The following is a 23,917-nucleotide window of genomic DNA, read 5'->3' on the forward strand; positions in this document are numbered from 1 at the left end:
ACAATTTGTGCCTCACTTTCACCCCACCCCCTACCCCTGTCCTTCACCCCCCCTACCCCTGCCCTTCTCCCCCCCTACCCCTGCCCTTCACCCCCCCTACCCCTGCCCTTCACCCCCCCTACCCCTGCCCTTCACCCCCCTCTACCCCTGCCCTTCACCCCCCCTACTACCCCTGCTCTTCACCCCCCCTAACCCTGACCTTCACCCACCCCTACCCTTCACCCACCCCTACCCCTGCCCTTCACCCCCCCTACCCCTGCCCTTCACCCCCCCCCCCAGCCTGCCCTTTGACTGACGCACGCACACACCCTGACTGACGCACGCACGCACACACCCTGACTGACGCACGCACGCACCCTGACTGACGCACGCACGCACCCTGAGTGACGCACGCACACACCCTGAGTGACGCACGCACAGACCCTGACTGACGCACGCACACAAACCCTGACTGGCGCACGCACACAAACCCTGACAGCCGCACGTACACACACTGACAGCCGCACGCACACACACCCTGACTGGCGCACGCACACAAACCCTGACTGGCGCACGCACACAAACCCTGACAGCCGCACATACACACACTGACAGCCGCACGCACACACACCCTGACTGACGCACGCACACAACCTGACTGACGCACGCACACACCCTGACTGACGCACGCACACACACTGACGCACGCACACACTGACTGACTGACGCACGCACACACACACACACACACTGACTGATTGACGCACTGACTGACACACACACATACATACTGACGCACGCACACAACCCCTCACAGCCGCATGCACACAACCCCTCACAGCCACACGCACACATACACAGACTGACGCGCGCACACACACACACACACACACACACACACACACACACACACACACACTGACTGCTGCACACACACACAATGACTGCTGCACACACACACACTGACTGCTGCACACACACACACACACACTGACACACACACACACACTGACACAAACAAACACACACACTGACACACACACACACACACACACACACTGACTGACACACACAAACACTGACTGACTCACACACACACACTGACTGACGCACGCGCGCACACCCCCACACCCACGCGCACACACACACAGACTGACGCGCGCGCGCACACACACAATGAATGGTACACACACACACACACTGACACACACACACAGACACACACACACACACTGACACACACACACACACTGACACACACACACACACTGACACACACACACACTGACTGACGCGCGCGCACACACACACACACACACACACTGACTGACACACACTGACTGACACACACACACACTGACTGACACACACACACTTACTGACGCGCGCGCGCACACCCCCACACCCACACACACACTGACTGAATGACTGACTAACTGCCGCACGCACACACTGACTGACTGAGGCACACACACACGCACACACTGACTGTGTGTGTGTGTGCGTCAGTCAGTCTGTGTGTGTGTTTGTGTTTCTGCGTCAGACTCACTGACGCGCGCGCACACACACTGACTGACTGACGCACACACAATGACTGACGCACACACACTGCATGAAGCTGTAAAGGAGGGAGGGGGGGAACTGGATTGATGTGAATGGGGGACAAACAGAGAGAGGGGGAGGGGTGAGGAGAGAGAGAGGAGCGGGAATATTACATCCCGGGCAACGCCGGGTCTCTCAGCTAGTATAAAATAAACGTAAAGAGAGGGTGCATACCATTCAATGATGGATACAAAAAAAGGAACAACAGGACAGTCACTCTTATACTCCCAGAAAGTGAATATATATATCATTTACGTGAATCACTATCCGTATTTGAAGTGTGTGTGTATATAAATATATATATACATACAAATGAGCATACAGTAATATTTCCATTTGCTATTTGCCTTGCTATGGAGGGTTTTTGTCACTTTTTTACTCACATAACTTCACATATACATACATATATAATATATATATATATATATATATATATAATACTGAGTTAAGTTATGGTGAGTAAAAAAAGTGACAAAAACCCTCCACAGGAAAGCAAATATGCAAATATAGCTGTATGCTCATCTGCATGTCTGATGAGACCCATCAAGGTTGAAACAGCTGTCTGTGGGTGGTTTTCTGGGTATGCACCTTAACCCTGGCTGTGCTCAAAGCTGTGACCATGCAGCAAGCTTAAGCCTATAGGGAACCATGTTAAAAATGGTTATTGAGGCAAAAAGTGACACTGTGTGCTCATTTGCATGTCATTTCCCAGAATCCCTTGCTGCAGTGGAAGTGCTGTATGCTGGGTGATAATGGGGAAAGGCGGGGTTGCAGACCTGCCTAAGACATGCAGATGAGCATACAGCTATATTTGCATATATATATATATATATATATATATATATATATATATATATATATATATGCAGTGGAAGTGTATTGTGTGTATTTACCTACACACTCACTCCACATTTCAGTAACATACATATACATCTAAATAATATTCACATATACACGTTTGCTATAAATGGAATTATTACAATTTTACATTATATACACGTGCAATGAATGGAATAAACACTGTAATAAGTTTGAAATCGCCTATCCGAGCTGCTATGCATGGCTGATCCCTTTTCTCCAGCTTCCTTGAATGTGCTATGAGGAAGATCATGTGACCAGATGCTAGTGCACGTTTAGAGAGAGGGAGGGCAGTGCTGACAAAGGGGTGTGCCTGGGTTTGTGACAGGACATGAAGGGGCAGTGCCTTAGCAAATGGCTGTTAAAATAGAATACAAGAAAATTGGTCTTTCAAAGTTGTTTTTTTAAAAACAGAAAATGCTAAAAGTATTATTTCTTACTACAGAACTGATTTATTAAAAAAAACACACATGCAGGATATAGACTGAACTGCAGCTTTAATGGATACGGCACATTATTGTAAAGGACGGAGCGTCAAAGCGGTTCTGAGAGATACTGACGACAATAGTGATGTTTAATGAGCCAAGTAAACCCAACGCACACGGCAGGTGTCATGGGTTCCTGAAAGGTCTGGTGTTTAACCAATTTCCTGGTGGGTCTAATCATTTACTCTAACTAGGGGTTATGTATCAAAGTCTCCCGTCCCGGCCCGGGCTACGAAACTGGGGGAAAACAAAAGCGAAACTAGACTAATCAAAGAAAATGGTCCTATATAATATATTGAGATTTGATTTGCTTTGATTAGTGTGGTGCATGATTTTTTGCTCCTGTTGTGATACATAGTGCAGATAGTATTTAGATCTAGATGTGTGATGGTCTATATCAGTGATTCCCACCAGGGGGTTCTCGGGAGACATCTGCAAGGGGTTCAGCCCACCCAAAATGTAATGGTGAATCCCAGGCAGTATAAGGGGGTTCCTGAGTCTGTGTGGCCCCAAACTGCACCTTAGTGTGTGTGTGGGGTGGTATAGCAGTCACTCACAGCAGGAGTTTCCAAAGTCGCTCCCCACAATGCTTTGCATTGCGGCTAAAAATGTGGCTAAACACACGGGGGGGGGGGGGGGAGAAACACAGCAGGAGATTTATCACAACTCATCCCGTTAAAAGCAATGGGCTTTTATCCTTTGAGAAATCTGGTGCTGTGTTTTGCAGCTGGGAGGCTTCCTGTTGAGTTAATTTATAGCAGTGATTCCCCACAGGGAGTTTGGGGAGCTCTAGGGGTTGGTGGGGTGTCTTCAAGGGGTTAACCAAAGAAATGGTGGTTCTCAGGCAGTATAGCGGGTTCCTGAGCCTGTATGGGGACTGCGCACTTAGTAAGAACCCAAACTGCACCTTAGCGTGGCTGGTATAGCTGTCCCAGTCGCTCCCCACAATGCTTTGCACCCACAGCAGCAAGGCATTGCGAGTGACAGCTATTCCACCCATGCTAAGGTGCAGTTTGGGGCCGTATTAAGCGTGTGTTCCCACCACAAGCTCAAGACACCTACTTACCTGGGATCAGCCACTCAGTTTTTCTATCTGATTTGTTAGCAGTTTTGTCCGCAGAGTAGGCAATACGATTTATTAATTAGGGGATCACGGAGCAAATATTTTCTAGCAGGGGTTGAACAATGTAAAAAAAGGTCACGTGTTAATTGCCATTAAAATCAATGACAGTTAACGTGGAATTGCGGTGGAATAACCGCATTGAAGTTCAGTGGTTCCATAAGGCCTGTTTCCAAAAGGGCATGTTGTCTAGAAAAAGTCAAAGCTAGCCAAAATTATAAAAAAAAATAGCAAAAACTTACATATTTATTGTAGTGACAATTTCAACCGAGAGGTCACCGTCTCTGTCCCAGACAGGGGCCTTCATCGGAAGAAGGTCGAAGAAATAAGCCCAAAAGGGCATGAGAAATGTTCATAACAAGAATATGTGTTCATATTTCATCCCAATTTAAGCTTCGTCACGCTCCCACTGAATTAACCAGCCATTCAAAACCCCACTGAAATCACCGATTCCATAAAGAGTCCAAATCTGTGAGAATATTTACAATGGCATGTTAACAGGAACAGACGAATGACTCAAGTCACAAGAGGACAACGCAGGTTAATCCTTAAATACCAGATCGAGACCCGGTGGAGTTGCAGAACTCATGCAAGCCAAAGAGAATGAGCAGATCCCACACACATTTATCATTTCCTTTTTTTTCTTTAAAGCGCCATTTACCTCACCGCGCCCCCCAAAAAAAAGGCAATAAGAGCAAAATATAGGATCAGCTCCCACCCGCATGTGGTTTTAATAATTTAATTGCTTGAAACTATTTATTACGGTTTCACAGGAAGGAAGTTTTTGTAGTTTTACTTTCTTTGGGAGTAATTGTTTTTTGAGAGTACAGGTTTACATCAGAGGGATTACTGCTTTATGACTCTGCAGCCATTAGTTCACATTGGCAGTGTTTGAAGTGATAAAGCTGATTTGTTGACTTGGCTCCGACACAGCGCAAAAAAAAAAAATAGAAAGAGGGTCATTCGGAAGACATTTCTCATAACGTCACTGTATTAAAGGAGAAAGTCATGTACTTTTTTTATTTTAACATGAGTTTGAAGCAGGGGGTCTGGAGCAGAACCTCACTAATATCCGCTCCGGGGACCCCCTGCTTCCCGAGATACAGCCCTCCGAAGGGGGTGCCCGTGTCTCGGCAAAGTTTAAAGCTCTCGTGTCGCGCCGGCCAATGGGAAGCCGCGCCTGATGACGTCGCGGCTTCCTATTAGAACGCGGGGAACTTTGAAAAGTGGCCATCGCGTGAGCCGAGCTGGCCGACCGGAGCGGCTCACCGGCTCCTCCTACGGAGCTAACCGTCTCGGGAAGCAAAACAAACGCATTGCCGCCATCGCGTGCGCTTGTAGTAAGCGCGGCGCGACGGCGCGGTCGCACTCGCTGGAAGTCATCTCAATTTGATTTTTCCAGCAACCGCAGCCTGACGTCACCGTCGCGTCGCCGGCACTATAAGCGTAGCCCTACCTGCCACCCTCCTCCTTCTGAATCACAGCGTCAAATGACGCCGCGGATGTCACCAACATGAAGCCACGGCGTCTCGTTGCTATGGCAATGCGACATTGCAGCATCAAATGACGTTGCGTTACCATGGCAACGTGACGCTGTGTGACATCACGTTGGTGATGTCCGCGGCGTCACTTGATGCTCCAGTTCAGAAGCAGAAGCTGGGCGGCAGGTAGGGCAGTCATTTAAAATATATTTATATCCCATATTCCCCCCCCCCCCTCCATTTAATATGTGCAATCCACACAATAAGTAATTAGCTAAATTGCCAATCAATCCACTCTCCTGTGATCGATCTGCGAAGATTCGGCTCTGGGATTCACTAAATGGCTGTCAGTGCAGCAGAAGAGGACCAAAGATGCAAAGTTCTGTGGGGAAGAGCATGTGACCAGGCAGTAAATAGATACAAATGGTGCACTGCTAGAGAGAGGGCAGGGCTCAAAAAGGGTGTGCCAGAGCCTGTTTCAGAAGAGGAAGGGGATGTGACTTTGTAAATGGTTACATTATAATACATTAAAAATGTCAGTCAGAGTTGTTGTTTTTTTATTTTATTTTTTTAATGTTACAAGTATTTTCTCACAGTACAGAACTGATTTATAGGAAGAAAAAAAAACCCACACATGTAGGATATTGCTTTGCCTGCAGCTTTAAGTGAGTATGTATGTTTGACCATACAGGCAGCGAGGCTTCGTGCAAGAAAATAAACTTGCATGGGTTATACACAAAGCTCATATAAGATTGAAATTACCCCAGCCAGGCAATTAAAGGTTAGTGTTGGCTTTATGGCACGTCTATGCCCAGGAACACAGCAAGTAACACATAGAACATCTGTATCAAAAACTATTCCTGAAACCCGAATTTACGGACACCTTATTCCAGCTCTAAAGAGGCTAACGGAGTCTTTCAATTTCCTGAAAGCCCCAGAGGCACTTAGCCATAGGGCGACATTGAACTTCTGACTCACCGCAGTCAAAGGGGTGGAAAGAAAATAAATGAGGCAGGAAATGTGTAGGTTGTTACCAGGTTGAGATAAAGCAGGTGTGTTGGGATTGGTTGAAGGTGTGTTGCTGCTAGGCTAAGGGGAAGGGTTAAATCATTGGCTGAGGAGTGGCAAGCAGAGAGCAGGGCTGGCATGATGGCAGTGCAGTCGCCGAACCCCGCGGTTACAGAGGCCTCGCGCTCTCCCGCACAACAATTAAACCAATTGCCGGGGGGGGGGAAGAGTGCAGGGCCTCTGTAACTCTCTTACCTTCTCCTCCCGACATCTCGTCTCCTCCCGGCATCTCTCCTCATCATTTTGGCATCGCGTTGCCATGATCACGGGACGTCCTGTGACGCCGCGACAACGTGACCCCCGCACGGCCATTTGATGTAGCGGAGCCTTAATGACCGGAGCATACAGGGGGAGATGCAGGGAGATGAGATGCCACAAGCCGCCAGATGCCGCCGGAGAAGGTAAGAGCCGAGACCCCCGCACACATCACTGCACCGAGCCCCGCAAAGATCCCAGTCGGCTCCTGCCAGAAAGCAGCCAAGTTTGGGCAGGAATTTGGGGGTAGAAATAAAGGACAGAGGCAGCAAGGTTTTATCACTCACCTGTGAAGAAGACTGGATCAAGACCCCCTCCCCTACCTGCTCTTAATGCACATGTTTAGGTCTTATTTCTATGCATGGTCTCAGGAAGGGTTACATTGTTGCTTTGGTTATGATGGTAATTTAGGTTCCTGACTGCGAGACGGAGCCATTGTTATTTATGAAATATGTTTCTCATAACTTCATTATGTAATGGTTGGAGTTATGTATTGTTATGCTGGTTTAATAAATAGTGCTGCGGCCTTACCTTTGTGTCTGGTGTACGTTATTTCAAGTTTGGTTTAAAGGGTAAATGCATCACACAGTTCCAATGTACCTACCTGATTGATGTGGTTCAATTTATCAATAATCTGATTGATAACGGGTTCAGAACCTCTGTTTTTTCCCTCTTGGATGTTCGTATGAACCTTCAACCCATTCCGCACTGTGTGGTGACTGTATCTGAAATAGGTTCAAGAATTAGAATACTGATTTGCAAATCATTCAGGTTTCTTTTTATATATAACATGAGCATATTCTTACATTGTGCAATGACACACACTGACAAGTGTATGTAGCGCTATACCCAGTAGAACTCACTATAAAAAAAAAAGGTACTCTATTACAAATATAAGGCAAAATACAAATTGCAGTGAAGCTTAGTAATTCTAATTTATTCCTGCAACGCGACATCCTTGCAGAACACAATGACATACATGTTTCAGAAACCTTTTGACTGTGAAATACTTTTGTCTTGTGCAGGGGTAACAAATTCTATGATTTAGAACTGGCTGAAAATATCCCTATTTGATGTGACCAGTTATCTATCTCGAACAAACAAAATCAGCACTACCTATTTCAGATTTAAAAGTCCGACTTGCAATTTGTTTCTATTACAAAATATCGAAATAAATATACTATATATATATATATCTCAAATTAAAATACCACTTATATGAGCACATTCACACGTCTGACATATCCACAACCCTTCCTTTTCCCCATTATCTCTTAACATACAATGCTTCCACTGCAGCCAGGGATTCTGGGTAATGCCATGCAAATGAGCACACACAGTGTCACTTTTTGCTTCTTATCCATTTTAACAAGGACCCCTATAAGCGTCTGCCTGCCGCATTACACTGCTTTGTCAGCACAGCCTGAATTAAATAAGGGCAGAGCAAGTAACCCTACTCACAGACAGCTATTTCAACCTTTTGGGTCCCATCAGTGTGAGGATGGTTACTACTTACTAGCCCATGGCCCTTATTCTGTAAGGTGTGATAGCGCAGATGACGTGCTATCACATAAAAATCCCCACTGACTTTAATAGGGCTTTCACACATCTGCATTATCACACCTTACAGAATAAGGGCCTATATATATATATATATATATATATATATAGAAATGTATATGTATGTATATATATATATGTATATGTATATATATATAGAAACAACCACATGATTCAATTTCTTAAGTCGCCTTTCCGCTTCAAAGAGATTTGTTTAAAACGCAAACGGAATCTTGAATGAAACTACCAGTTTGTTTTGTTAACTAACGGTGTGAGTTCCGCACCCAATAACAGCGCTAGAACCCTGCGTTACAATTTCAGGTCTTCGCCTGTTTGGGCCAGTGCATTAGGAGCACTGACAAAGGGCAGGCCCCCGTCTTTTTTATTCTTTAAATTGAACAAGCTGTGCACTGTTTTGCACCTCCCTCCACGGGGCACTCGCTGCCTGTACAAACGGAACAGCAGCACGCTGATAACAGGATACATATCTGCCAAGTGTGAGTACTTCAAACTTCAATCAATTTATATGTTTCCGGACTCTTAGGCTGTGGCCCCAGTGCCTCCGCTGCAAGCGCGCCCGCGAGGCTGGCGGCGCGTGCAGCTGACTGCCCCGGTCTGCAGGGAGCTGCAGGGGGAAAGAGAGGGGGGGCGTGACTGGGGAGTGACGGGGGCGCGGCCATGACGTCACCCGGCAGGTTCGCCCTCATTGGCTGAACCGCCGGGGGGAGGGGCGTGCTCTGGTCCCTGCAGTATCCGCCACGGCGGGCGCTGCAGTAGCCAGCGGGGACCTGGCCTAGCTCATCCAGTCTAGCACCAGGGGAGTGATTTTGGACATTAGGTGTTTTATGGTGGGGGCTGCTTTGACCATATATTTTGGTCAACCTGGCCATCCCACTACATGGCCCTTCATTGTCGTACCTCCCCCTAATAGGAGCATCATATAGGACAGGACACACTGGCAAGCATTTCATTCAGAAGACACCTGTATTCATTGCCGATACGTTGTTACATCATGACCATTTGAAAATGCTACATATATTTTGTTTCAAGATGTTTTATGCTCACTTTTAAGAGCACATATACAGAGTTTTGCTCCATTTTTTCCATTAGGGGCAGAATCCTGGAATGGCCGCTATATACAGAACAGCCGGATTGGACCTTTACAGAAACCACCCGCTCCTTATTAGCAGCTATTCCACATCCTAGCTCAGGGGTGGCCAACTCCGGTCCTCAAGGGCCACCAACTTGTCAGGTTTTAAGGATATCCCTGCTTCAGCACAGGTGGCTCAATCAGTGGCTCGAGCAAAGACTGAGCCACCTGTGCTGAAGCAGGGATATCCTTAAAACTTGACCTGTTGGTGGCCCTTGAGGACCGGAGGTGACCGCTGCTGTCCTAGCTCATCTCTTTGAAGTATGTTTATCGGTTACACTGTATCTCCCCCAGCGCAGGTATTCCTTAATAAACCGGAACCGAATTGGACATTCCCACAGCGCCATCTAGTGGGAATGCTGAGATGTGTCATGTTCAAGTACATAGACATAAAACAGTTGTATGTATGGATGTACCGGTATATCTTTATTTATATAGCGCCAAAAGTGTGCTCAGCGCTTCACAAAGAATATAGTACAGGGAATTATAATAATACAATAAGCGCAACAAAATCAGACAATAGGAAAAAGGAAAAAGCAAAATAGTATAATACTGCTTTTAATATAAAAAACACAAAGTATTCCACTTACATAAGTGCCTTTGTGGTGAGCATTCAGACCACCCTGGGTCATATGGACAGACAGTTGTTTCTCACAGCAACGGCATCTGCTCCGCGGCCGTCACAGCATACACTGGGCTGATGTAGTAGTCCTCCACTCTGGATGTCACCAGCAAAGTGCCACTCTGTAGTCAATGATTCACCCAACGCGCGTTTCCACTTAAATGTCTTCCTCAGGGGCTAATCTCCAGATTATGTAAGTGGAATACTTTGTGTTTTTAATATTAAAAGCAGTATTATACTATTTTGCTTTTTCCTTTTTTGTATATGATATCCCTTCCTTTTCTATGGATCTGGAGTACCTATCTGGAAACTAAAGTTGGTAACTTCTAATAACCACAACGCTTTACTATCACGTTGTACACGTGAGTGCAAATTTTATAGAGCTATCAGCATTGATTTCATTGTTGGGGTTGACAATATTGCACTATTTGGTATTTTTACTTCTCTTCCATGTCCTGATGTGATTTGAGCACCTGTTTCTGGAGAGGACAACTCTGATTGGCTCTTGTCGTGCCCCCTCCCTCTGGTGGAAACAAGAGGAGAGGCACTCTCTCGCTCTGTGTGACGTGGCTTTGTCTGTCGGCCAGTCACTGCACAGGTGGACGTGCTTCCGGCTTTCGCGCCGCTCCGCTCACTCTGCTGGGGATCTGGGTGTGGCGCCAACCCCCTGCACATCTCTCGCCACATTTCTCTCACAGCCTGTTTGCACGCAGCACGTGCGCGATCTAGGCTCGGCGGGAACCGCCATTTTGGATCGGCTGCAACTCGTCTGTTATTGAATGACGCTGCTGTCGCCATTTTAACCTCCTCCATGCCCCGCACATGTATCTCCGGCCGCCATCTTTAAGGAGCCCTCTAAGCCCACAATAGCGCTACTCTCAATGTCTACCGTGCAACACGTTCCTAGACACTGACTGCTCTCTGAATACTCTCTGAATGCTCTCTGCATGCTTTAACCCACAAATATGATGTATGCAATACCCCAGGCTAGACAGAACTCCTTCTTAGTACACCGCACTCGCTGACGGTTACTACAAGTACTCTGTGGTGTGTTTTCTAGGTGCTGCTAGGGTACTGGGCATCTCCTAAGTATTGGGCGTCTCCTACTGTTGGCCACTCATAGTGCGGGCCCTGGGCCATGGTCCCTGGACTAGTTAACAGGCTAACCCCCCCAGTTGCCTCACACTATCTGCCTCAAGGGACTAGAACAGCTATAGCCACGCACCCAATTTACAACAGCCTCTTAGGGCACCCAGGGCGTACTGTGCGAGAGTCCATGCTCTCCTGACTACCCCTGATATGCAATTGCGCCCTACTTTCTGCAGCACTTGCGTGGAAGGTGTACTTAATGCTTCCAGCTCTGCTTCGCTGAAAACCTGTCCTGTTACCTCAGCAGCGCCTCCAATGTAGCCTCTTTTCCCGGGGCCAATCGCAGATTGGGCCCCCCCTCTGTACTAGAGTCTGGCTACGTGTATGTATGTGGTGCATACCTGCTGGCAACAGGAGGGCCTGAGACTCCCGCGATGGTATGGGGGATGACAGGACCAGGTTACTGGGGTGAATGCCTCCATCTCACTTATTGGTGCAGCGCCTCCATCTCTGGTAAGCCCTAGGAATGTAGGGTGAAATCCTTCCAGAGAGTCCCCCACTCAGGGACGAGAGATTTCAGTCTCACACAGTCTTTACTTAAAAGTAGCAGCAGCTCTTTATTCACACAGCACAGCAGAATAGCAGCAGAAACATAGGCAGGTACAGTTGGTCTCTCTCCTCCAAACTGCTCTCCTTCAGGATGGTCTCTTGGTTCCCTGCCACAACCCCAGGCCACAGGCACCAAGGGTGGGGCTAGCTCTTCCCTCACCCCCAAGCAGGGTGAGAGGTATTGGTCCACCTATCCACTGTCTCACTAGGCCCTACTCCTCAGGAACCTAATTCTAACTTCTCTCCCACGGTGCTGACAGTACAGTCAGAACACTCTAACAGAACTGACGAGGACTGAACTGTCACTGGCAGGAACTGGCACACTAAATAGAGACAGCCCTACCCTTCATGACATCAGCAGGTACCGCCCCTGTGTCTACGCCTTCCACACAGGGTCAGGTGACCTACTTCCACCACTCAGAGCAGGGCTTGATGTGGGGGAAACCCATGTTTACTACTGGCAGCCTGCCCTTACCAGGACTTATACCAGCAGGAGGAAAGACATATATACCAATTTCTTACCAGGGCTACAGAAAGAATATACGTTACCATCCGAGGACTGATAAAGTAGAGACAGATTATCTGTGATGCTGTTTAAGCTAATATAACTTTTTGTCATCTTCCTACTGTGTGCTGTCTCTACTTTATCAGTCATCGGATGGTAACGTATATTCTTTCTATATATTTTTAAGGGACAAGCACCAGGCCTTATAATTATCTTTACTAGGAGTGCTGATTCTTGCCTTTTTGTATATATATATATATATATATATATATATATATATATATATATATATATATATATATATATATATATATATATATATATATATATATATATATATATATATATATATATATATATATTGTGAGAGAGAGAAATGACCCCGCATCCATGTGACAAATAATGGCAACTATAAAACCGACAATAACATAAAGATGTAATCATCTGTCGGTGGTGCTATAAGGGCATATAATATTGCAGAAAGAAAAAGAGCCCCAATAAAAGCACTCAAGTATGCCTCACAATACAAAACCAAATGTTTATTAGAAAATGTCACAGAACATAAAGTAAAATTAAAAGTACAGAAAATTAAAACACGGCATGGATCCCCTGAGTGGTGCAAACTTGATTTAAACTCTGATCAGGGAGTCACCCTGAAGAAAAATTAAAGGTCTAAATAGACAAATGATTACTGACAAAGTACCTGACAAGGTGGATAATGCAAAGCTATCAACAGACACAACTCAGTGGTAGCATAAGGTGGCTCATACAGTGCGTAGCAAATTGCTACTGTCTCCCTATGACAGGGGACAAGTATATAACAGTGCAAAATAAACAAATGCACAGTGTACATGCATAGATAATAACAGAAAAGCCCACCTTAGTCTGCTATAGCAATAAATGGATACTTCACCTTATGTCAGGTACTCAGCAAGGTCTGAAGAGGAATCAAGGAGCGGAGCTCAAAGCACATCAAAGTGTCCCAAGAAGGGGACAAAACAGGGGATCCTGCCAACTGGACCTGCTCCTACGCGTTTCGGCCTTAGCCTTCAACTGGGAGTGGTACCACTCCCAGTTGAAGGCTAAGGCCGAAACGCGTAGGAGCAGGTCCAGTTGGCAGGATCCCGTTTTGGGACACGCGTAGGAGCAGGTCCAGTTGGCAGGATCCCCCTTCTTGGGACACTTTGATGTGCTTTGAGCTCCGCTCCTTGATTCCTCTTCAGACCTTGCTGAGTACCTGACATAAGGTGAAGTATCCATTTATTGCTATAGCAGACTAAGGTGGGCTTTTCTGTGATTATCTATGCATGTACACTGTGCATTTGTTTATTTTGCACTGTTATATACTTGTCCCCTGTCATAGGGAGACAGTAGCAATTTGCTACGCACTGTATGAGCCACCTTATGCTACCACTGAGTTGTGTCTGTTGATAGCTTTGCATTATCCACCTTGTCAGGTACTTTGTCAGTAATCATTTGTCTATTTAGACCTTTAATTTTTCTTCAGGGTGACTCCCTGATCAGAGTTTAAATCAAGTTTGCACCACTCAGGGGATCCATGCCGTGTTTTAATTTTCTGTACTTTTAATTTTACTTTATGTTCTGTGACATTTTCTAATAAACATTTGGTTTTGTATTGTGAGGCATACTTGAGTGCTTTTATTGGGGCTCTTTTTCTTTCTGCAATATTATATGCCCTTATAGCACCACCGACAGATGATTACATCTTTATGTTATTGTCGGTTTTATAGTTGCCATTATTTGTCACATGGATGCGGGGTCATTTCTCTCTCTCACAATATATATATATATATATATATATATATATATACACAAAAAGGCAAGAATCAGCACTCCTAGTAAAGATAATTATAAGGCCTGGTGCTTGTCCCTTAAAAATATATAGAAAGAATATACGTTACCATCCGATGACTGATAAAGTAGAGACAGCACACATTAGGAAGATGACAAAAAGTTATATTAGCTTAAACAGCATCACAGATAATCTGTCTCTACTTTATCAGTCCTCGGATGGTAACGTATATTCTTTCTGTAGCCCTGGTAAGAAATTGGTATATATGTCTTTCCTCCTGCTGGTATAAGTCCTGGTAAGGGCAGGCTGCCAGTAGTAAACATGGGTTTCCCCCACATCAAGCCCTGCTCTGAGTGGTGGAAGTAGGTCACCTGACCCTGTGTGGAAGGCGTAGACACAGGGGCGGTACCTGCTGATGTCATGAAGGGTAGGGCTGTCTCTATTTAGTGTATATATAAAACCACAAACATAAGCACATCAACAAACAATATGAAATGGATATGATCAAAAACCACAAATAAGCCCAAATACAGGTAAGTGGCGGTGCTCAGGGAATATGGATATGAAAACACAAAAAAGAAAAGGAAATCACAAAAAAAGCACTCTGATCATGTGACGTAATGAAATCAAAAAGAGTTTATTAATCATGGACTAGAAAAAAAAAAAAATATATATAATATATATATATATATATATATATATATATATATAAACACTGCAAACAAAATCACCGGTATTGATTGCCCCTTTAAAGTTCACAAACCATGTGGCATCAGTATAGTGTTGCAGCAGGAGCGGTTGCAAGGCACCGAGAGGTTCGCCTGCCGTTTTCCAATGTAACTACATTTGTTTTTTCCCTATTCCAAAATCAATGGCATTTCTCAGTAGTATCTGTGGAGATCTCTGTAATAAAATATTGAATCTGTTGTCTGATGTATTATTTTCCTTTGTGAATACATTTATTTATTTTTGCTCCTGCCAACAAAGTCTGGAAGGCATCTCTTCAAACGGAATTAACACAGCCTCTTTTAATTTGCCATTTCACAGAATTGTTCCACATTTCCACATTTTAAAAGAGAGTGAAGTATTCTTTTAGGAAACCACATGCATGTTTCCGCTAACAGCAAGTTGAAATAACTATATATATACTGTATATATCAAGATACTTGTCAGTATGCATCACACACATAATGCGATATTTCACACATGTCCTTGAACTCACTGGCCACATGTGCTGCCCGCTTTGATGTGGAGATGACTGGCAAATATCTACCATGTGTTGGATGGTATTTTCTCCTTCACCCACTTATGCCAAGGTTACTCACTGACTCGGCTGTGTGCCACATGGGCAGATAACAAGCTGGTTTGTGCACATTATGTTCCATTACATTGCAACCAGATCCTATCCCTTTGTGTGATCTCGATACAAATAACTGTATCTCTACAAAAGGAGGGATTATACTTATTCTATTGTTCATGCTCTCATCTTCCTCTGTTAACAGTGAATTCTCCCTCAGGACCAGAATGAACTAATGGTAGTGTTATGTTTGTTGGCTAAAAAGTAGCTGATTGGTGTCATAGAAAATCAGACAGTTTTAAGTACAGTATGTTTATATTTTTCCATTTCCCGCGGTCACCATACGCGTTTTGGATGTTTTTTTCAATCTTTACCTAATTCTCTTTCACTGAGACAGAACCAGGTATCTACATGTCAGCCCAAACGTATATTATTTGTGTATAGTAAATGTAATGCTATATTATATAAATATATTTTATATTGAGCCAAACCAGCTAAAAGTGGAAGCAAAAAAAATCCGATTTGAATCAATTTTGCAGGGGCGGGGGGGGAAGGGGGGGAAGGTATCAATTTTTAACCATAAACAAATAAGTAAACGCTTTACTTTAACGGTAATTAAATATTTCTTAGATTACCCTGATAAGATAAAACTAGCAAATGTATTGGTGTACCAGGGACTGTCCCTGTTTGCACAGGTCTAAACAAGAACTCATTCAACTCCCCAGTACTGTGTTGACTTTTAAATAAAGTATCTCAGATTACATTGTAAAGTAGCTTCTTACTCCATCGCCAGTAAATCGCTAGCGCACATAAACCTGTCCCATTTGAGTCTTTGTTAGTTTAACAGTATGTCATAAGATGCTTAAAAAGGCACCCCCGAGAAAGGTCCCCCTGGGGGTCGAAACACCGGGCTTGTTATGTGATCATTAAAATGTCTTTATTCACTGGATTTGATCTCCATTGCTGGTTTTTCAACAGTCGCTGATGATGCACGGAATTTCTTATTAAGGCTGTTATATACAGCATGCGGCCGCGCGTGCCTATGCGAACGCGCATGCACGTGCCGCATGCTTTTCGTAAGTATACTGTGTTGAGTGTATACAGTGTTGAGTGTGTTTATGTGTGTACTGTATGTATGTGTGTGTATGTGTGTTTGTGTAATTTATATTTTATTAAAAAAAAAACATTGGTAAAAATAAAAAATGTATTAGACTCGTGCAGACACACAAATACATACACACACACACACACACACACACACACACACACACACACACAGCGCCGGTAGCGGCATGTAAAGATGAATTTTCTCATCTTCGCCGCTGTCTGTCGGCTCCCCTCTCCCTGCCGTGCGCGTGCGGCCCTTGTATAGAAAGGCTGACTAACGTCAGCCAACTAAAAATCCGCGCGCACGGCGCACTATAGAACGAGCCTGATGAAGGCCATTTACTGTGCTACATTTTGGAATGCTGCCATTCTAATATATATATATACATATACACACACAGCATACTAGGTGATAATCTGAAAGGCAGGGTTGCAGACTTGTCTAAGACTTGTGAATGTGCTCACAAGTGATCTTTTTATTTATTTACACATATGTATAAATATGGATATATATAGATATATATAGATATATACAGATATATACAGATATATACAGATATATATAATGGAAGCAGACACTCAAGGACTTTCGAAAAAATTAACAATGTTTATTACTAAACTATCAACGTTTCAGCTCTCAGCACTTTGTTCATTTTTTCTAACGTCCTGGAGTGCTTCCATCTTTTCTGTATTCTCTGCCCCAGTGGTTTGCACTCGTAGTTAAATAGTTACATAGTAGATGAGGTTACATAGTTACATAGTTACATAGTAGATGAGGTTGAAAAAAAGACATATGTCCATCAAGTGCAACCTATGCTAAATTTAGACGAGATACTTTATCCTATATCCGTACTTACAGTATATTGATCCAGAGGAAGGCAGACACAAAACCCCAGTGACACATTATCCAATGATATCTCATAAGGGGAAAAATAAATTCCTTCCTGACTCCAAGAATTGGCAATCAGATTATTCCCTGGATCAATATCCTTCCCATGTTTACTTATTTGGTATATCCCTGTATACATTTTCTTACTAAAAAGATGTCCAACCTTTTTTGAACATATTTTTTGTATCTGCCATCACAGTCACTTTGGGTAATGAATTCCACACTGTAACTGCCCTTACTGTAAAGAACCCTTTCCTTTGCTGCTGGTGAAATCTCCTTTCCTTCAACCTAAAGGGCTGACCCCGAGTCCTTTGTACTGCCCTTGGGGTGACACTAAGGCAAGACACTGTTTTCAGTGGAGTTTGTGCGTGTGTGTTCACCATTGTAAATCACGCTGGGTAAAACTATCTATTTTCTATTAAAAAGAATGTTTGCATTTCCATTAAGTTTTTTCTATTTTCCACCATTTGTGGATTTGCACATCTTGAGGGGTTGCATGCACGGTGCTTATTTCAGCTGTGTATGAAATGCTGATGGTTTGCTATGCAAAACTAACACATTTTACCACAGCTCAAGCACACACACAAAAAAACAATGTTTACACTTTTATCCACATGGAAAAATTTCACAATGAATAAAAAATAAAAAAAATATTTAATTAGAAAACTTCTGTACAAGCCACAAAAATCACTGCAAAAGTGAAAATCAGCCTTGCTTTTTTGCTAGGTAAGCACAATGCCGCGTATCTGTAGATGTAATACTACAAGCCCATTTCAGATTTGGCGGCATTCATGCCTTTGAAATATCGCTTTTGGGCACGGCAATTCCTTCGCATGTGAAGTTTTTTTTTTTTCAATTACGTTATTTCAATTATATGCTACTTTATTATTTTTTTTAAAGCCAAATAGTGACAGTAACTCACCGTGCTCTGTTTTTATGTAGCGTGAAATTCATTATTCACATTGCTTCTGCGTCCATGAATCTGCAGTGAAGCAGTTCCTGAACTGTAACTACATCACAAATTGTAGAGATCAAACAGCACTTCAAATAAAATAATAACAGTGGTATGTGGGAAATGATGCAACGGGAGCAATAAAGGGAACAAACACTATCTCCCTTAAACACTAGAACAAAAACAAGGGATGTTCCAACACTCAAAAAAATGTATATCAAAAGAGAAATACAAGAATATGTCAAAATAGATTTTTACTAGTATCAATAAAATAAATCAATCAATGCAACATGCGTGTATGCACAATATCAAACCAGAAATACAGACATGAGCAGGGATATCATAAAGAAGAAGGGGAAAAAAGGGTGTGCCATGCACGCGCATTTTAAGTGAAACTTCTTTGTCTTTTGTCACAGAAATTGTATTTGTGATGGTGATGTTTTTAATTAAAAATCAAAACACAATTTCAGTGACAAAACACAAAGAAGTGTGACTTAGAACGCACGTGTGTGTGTGTGTGTGTGTGTGTGTGTGTGTGTGTGTGTGTGTGTGTGTGTGTGTTTTCACTGTTTTCATTTTTTCTTTATGCTACCCCTGTTCATGTCTGTATTTCTGGTTTGATATTGGGCATACACGCATATTGCATTGATTGATTTACTTTATTGATACAGCTGACCCATGTTATAACACGGTGCTCGGGGTCCACATAATGAGACCGCTTTATAACCGGGATTGCGGGGGGGAAATTGGCCGCCGGGGAAGAGGGAGGCGGCGCCAACAGCAGCAGCATGGACGATCCCAGAAACAGGAGAGATAGGAAGTGTGTGTGTGTGTGTTTGGGGGGGAGGGGAGAAGTCTGTGTGACAGTGCAGGAGAAGCTGGTGGAAGCCGGTGGTGAGTCTACGAGAGGGGGGCAGTGGGGGAGGATCTCACGCAGTCTGGAGAAGCCGGGATGTCAGCTGTCTCTGTCTGAGTCCCTCGGCCCGGTGCCAGCTGTCTCTCTCCTCCCCCCCGGCGGAGGTACAGTGACTTATCCCTGAAGTCAGTGTGATTGTTTCCCCTGTCCTCATTTCCATTCCCTTGTTATGCTTGTTCCTAGTGTTTGGCCCTGCTGTGCTCTCCTCTAGAATATTTACTAGTGTGAAGGGTGTCCTTTGATGAGACCTTTGTGATATGCTCTCCCACTAATGTTCCCCTGTACTCAAGGGTTAGGAGGACCATTGTTAGAGGGCTTTTGTTTTCTTTATGGAACTGTTTATTTTTTCTCTTTCTTCCCATAGGGATGCTTTGTCTTTCTCTTCCCGCCTAGCCCTCCCTACCAACTCGTTTTCTGCATGAATGACATTCCTCGGGGCCGCCAGCCCCTAGTCCCTTGTGTGTGTGTGTTTGTCTCCGTGTCTGTCTCCGTTAGCAATAAAGCTTTGAAAAAAAAATGCAGTTTAGCTTTTTAAAAACGGGTGCCACGCTCAGACCGTGTTATAATCGGATCCGTGTTGTAGCGGATAGCGCTATAACAGGGTTGAGCTGTACTAGTAAAACTCTATTTTGATGTAGTCTTGTATTTCTCTTTTGATATACTTTTTTTGAGTGATGGGAACATCCCTTGTTTTTGTAACTATTATCACTTCTAAAGTCTGAAAAAGTGACAAAATATCGCTTCACAAATTATGGTAAAAACAAAATGCTCGAGATTGCTTTGTGAGTGTGACACTTTCTCTTCCTCCATATACCTTACAACCATTGCCAGGGGTGCGCAAACTGGGGGGCGTGAGATTTTTTTGGGGGGAGGGGAGGGCGGCGCTTACAGAGGCCCCGCTCTCTTCCCCAAAGCATTTGAATTAAATGCCGAGGGACCACGCAAGGCCTCTGTAAGTTCCCTTACCTTGACTCAGACGCTCCGGGCGACGCAGCATCAAATGACGCAGTGGGTCACGTGACATGACATCATATGACTCCACGGCGTCATTTGACGCTTGAGACAAGGTAAGGGGGGCGCGAGCAGTGGGGGAAATCAGGCAGGGAGGCGCAAGACAAAAGGTTTGCGCACCCCTGACCTATGCCATAGTTGAAGCTTAACATCTGTTTGCTGTTTACACTTGTGTTTCTATTACTACTAGCAGACACAAAGAATAGTTATGGTGAGTAAAAAAGTGACAAAAAACATCCAGCGTACAGTGTACATCAAATAAAAATACCACATGTGAGCACATTCACATGTCTCAGGTAGGGCTGTCTTTCCCCATTATCTCTTAGCATACAATGCTTCCACTGCAGCCAGGAATTCTGGGAAATTGTAACGATGCTCGTCTCAAGCAGGAAACGGACCCGCAGGGCTGAGGTAGGAATATGAAAGAACCAACCTGAGCCGAGGGACAGAGTCCTGATAGAGTAGTGAGTCGTAAGCCGAAGTTCAGGGAAGGAAGCAGAGTGGCGTAGCCGGTGAGAATGCAGAGGTCGAGGCAGGCGGAAGACAGAGGTGGTCAAGGTACGTGAGCCAGGTCTGGTAACGAGGAAGACAAAAGGTAAGTGCGTTGCATGTACTCAGCATGAACTGAAACTTTGCTCAGCAACTTCCTGCTCACAGGGCTGTCCTTTTAAAGGAAGCTGCCAGGAGCAAAAATGGAGGATCCTGCCACAGAAGGCGCGTTAGAGCAAAATCCCGGCCTAGACTCAGAAAACCCGGGACGGATTTTGCAAAACCTCATAGTAGTAGTAATAGTTTGAGACGGTGGAATATCTCCTGGAAACAAGTAGATTGGGACATTGAACGCATGATGCGGTAGTATCCCCTCGGTTTGCCTCTTGTTGAAAACTTCCCTAAAATCCTGGTGTGCGAGGGTAAGGCCATCGGGGAGAGATCCAGACAACAGCAGTAAGTAAGAGCTGGGACGAGGTACAGACAAGCAAGTCCTATGACATAGCTGGCCCCAGGTGGTCACTTGCCCCGTTAACCAGTCAACAGTAGGGTTGTGGGCACGCAACCAAGGGAGACCTAATACAATAGGTGCTGAGGGTGCGTTGATTACCATGAAACTACCACTACCAGGGGAAGGGACTCCTGGATGATGGTACCGGGTCCTAAGGGTCTTCCATCGATCGCCGCAATCTCTAACGGAATCTCGAAAGAGCGAAAGGGAATTGTGTGCTGTTTGGCGAATGAAAGATCGAGGAAGTTACCGTAGAGGAGACGGGATCCGAGGTTCTCTGATCGTGGGAGATAATGGAAGTGGTATTGGAACCGCATGTGGAGCCTTCAAGTCCGGCTGATGGGTGCCAAAGTGGGTAACCAAGTCCTGCATTGCTTCACACATCCGTACCAGTTGTTGATCGTGTAGGGTGAGGCGTTGCTCAAGATCCCCCAAATATTGTCCTTGCAGGGTAACGGCTCATCCTACCTCAGCGGTGTCCATGTTTGAGCCAAGCAAAATGTAACGATGCTCGTCTCAAGCAGGAAACAGACCCGCAGGGCTGAGGTAGGAGGGTGAAAGAACCGACCTGAGCCGAGGGACAGAGTCCTGATAGAGTAGTGAGTTGTAAGCCGAAGGTCAGGGCTGGCAGCAGTGTTGCGTAGTCGGTGAGAATGCAGAGGTCAAGGCAGGCAGAAGACAGGGGTGGTCGAGGTACGTTGCCGGGTCTGGTAACGAGGAAGACAAAAAGGTAAGTGCGTTGCATGTACTCAGCATGAACTGAAACTTTGTCGGTGAGTTCCTGCTCACAGGGCTGTCCTTTTAAAGGAAGCTGCCAGGTGCAAAAATGGAGGATCCTGCCACAGAGGGCGAGCTAGAGCAAAATCCCGGTCCGGACTCGGAAAACCAGGGACGGGTTTTGCTAAACCCCATGTAATGACATGCAAATGAGCAATCACAGTATGTCACTTTATGCTTCTTACCCATTTTAGCATGGACCCCTATAAGCTTGAACCGGAATATAATATTAGTAGAGTATGAGACATGAGAATGTAATGCTGTTTTTATTTCTATGATGCAACCCCGGGAGTCGTACCCCAGCATATATATTAGTATAATTACATTTATGCAAAATAGACAACGATCACAGGGCTTGTTCGGAGACGGTGATCTTGCAAATTGTAACACATGACCAACATTTGGTTTAAGGGTAAACATGAAGCACTCGTATGATCTGTACTTTATATTAAAGCTGCAGTTCCCAGTTAATTTTTTTTTTAATTTCCATTCAATATGCGTATTAATACAATCTGCACACTGACAAGTGATTAGCTAAGTTGCCAATCAATCCGTCCTCCTGTAAATCGCTCTCTGAAGATTCGGCTCTCGGGTTCTTTATATCACTGTTAGGGCTGCAGAAGATTACCCAAGATGCAAAGTTCTGTGTGGAAGATCATGTGACTAGATACAATTGGTTCACTGCTAGAGAGAGGGCAAAAGGGGTGTGCCAGAGCCTATCTCAGAACAGGAAGGGGGTGTGACTTTATAAATGGTTGCTATAGAAACAAAAATGCTTGTTACATTAGAATACATTAATAATATCTTTTTTTTAAATGCTACAAGTATTTTTTTGTAGTACAGAACAGATTTTTTTTTTTTTTCTTTAAACCCACATATAGGATATTGCTTGAACTGCTGCTTTAAGGCCACGTACAGCTATGTTTCAAACCTTTCTCATGGCCTGTATCTAAAGCCAAATATTGTGCTCGAATGTGTGTTGATATGAGGGTTAGAGAAGGGCTAAAAGGACATTAGCTGAATGGAGCTGAATCATGGAAATTGTAACTGAAGCATTTGCGTGACAGCTTGTAGGGCCTTTGTAGGATCCCAGAATTCATTCCCATGTAAGGGAATTTTCAGCTTGCTCTGATCGGACACTTACAGGCTCACCCTTGGCAGACAGAATTATCGGCGCACTTGAGAAGCAAGTGGTGGTATGTTTTGAACTTCACGTACATTTCAAAAACACGCAGAAAACCACATCCGTGTGGGAATTCACAAAAATGCACATAGAAAAAATAATGACACCAGTTTTAATGTGTGGCTGTGGGAATCTCCCAGAGGTTATAATTTGTTTTCTTCCAAGTTGTTAGAGAACAAGGAAATGCCTGGCACTTCTGGTCATTAGAAAGCAATGTATTTGTTTACCTAAGAAGGCATGCAAGAATCTGTTGACATGGATAGTATACAAAACGCTTCAACAAATCTACTGCATATGTTGAATAGCTGTAATGTAATGTTTCAAAAGTGAGCGAACATGCACTGTATCATTGACACTTTCATGTCTAAGATCGTCTTAGATGATCTGCACGTCTGGTGTTTAGTTACAGTTAACAATTTCCCTATTAGCAGTCGTGCTGCCACGTACAGTGGGTGTATTATAGATAACTGTTCTCAATTTCCCTAAATAATATCCTTGACACACATCTTCCACGGAATCGGTTAATTCTACAATACCTGCTTTCAGTAAATAACACAGCTGACGTCAGGGGGGGGGGGGAGGGGAATCA

General features: G+C 44.4%; 1 protein-coding gene across 1 annotated transcript in view; it reads right to left on the reverse strand.

The window, feature by feature from the left end:
- Positions 1-23,917, reverse strand: part of GPC3 (glypican 3) — a 294,690-nt gene that overhangs the window by 127,535 nt on the left and 143,238 nt on the right. The window contains exon 6 of the mRNA XM_075573174.1: positions 7,453-7,573. Within this exon, the coding sequence (XP_075429289.1) occupies positions 7,453-7,573 (121 nt within the window). The remainder of the gene's footprint in view (positions 1-7,452; positions 7,574-23,917) is intronic.

Source organism: Ascaphus truei, chromosome 16 (assembly GCF_040206685.1).
Source record: "Ascaphus truei isolate aAscTru1 chromosome 16, aAscTru1.hap1, whole genome shotgun sequence".
In the NCBI taxonomy this organism is placed as follows: domain Eukaryota; kingdom Metazoa; phylum Chordata; class Amphibia; order Anura; family Ascaphidae; genus Ascaphus; species Ascaphus truei.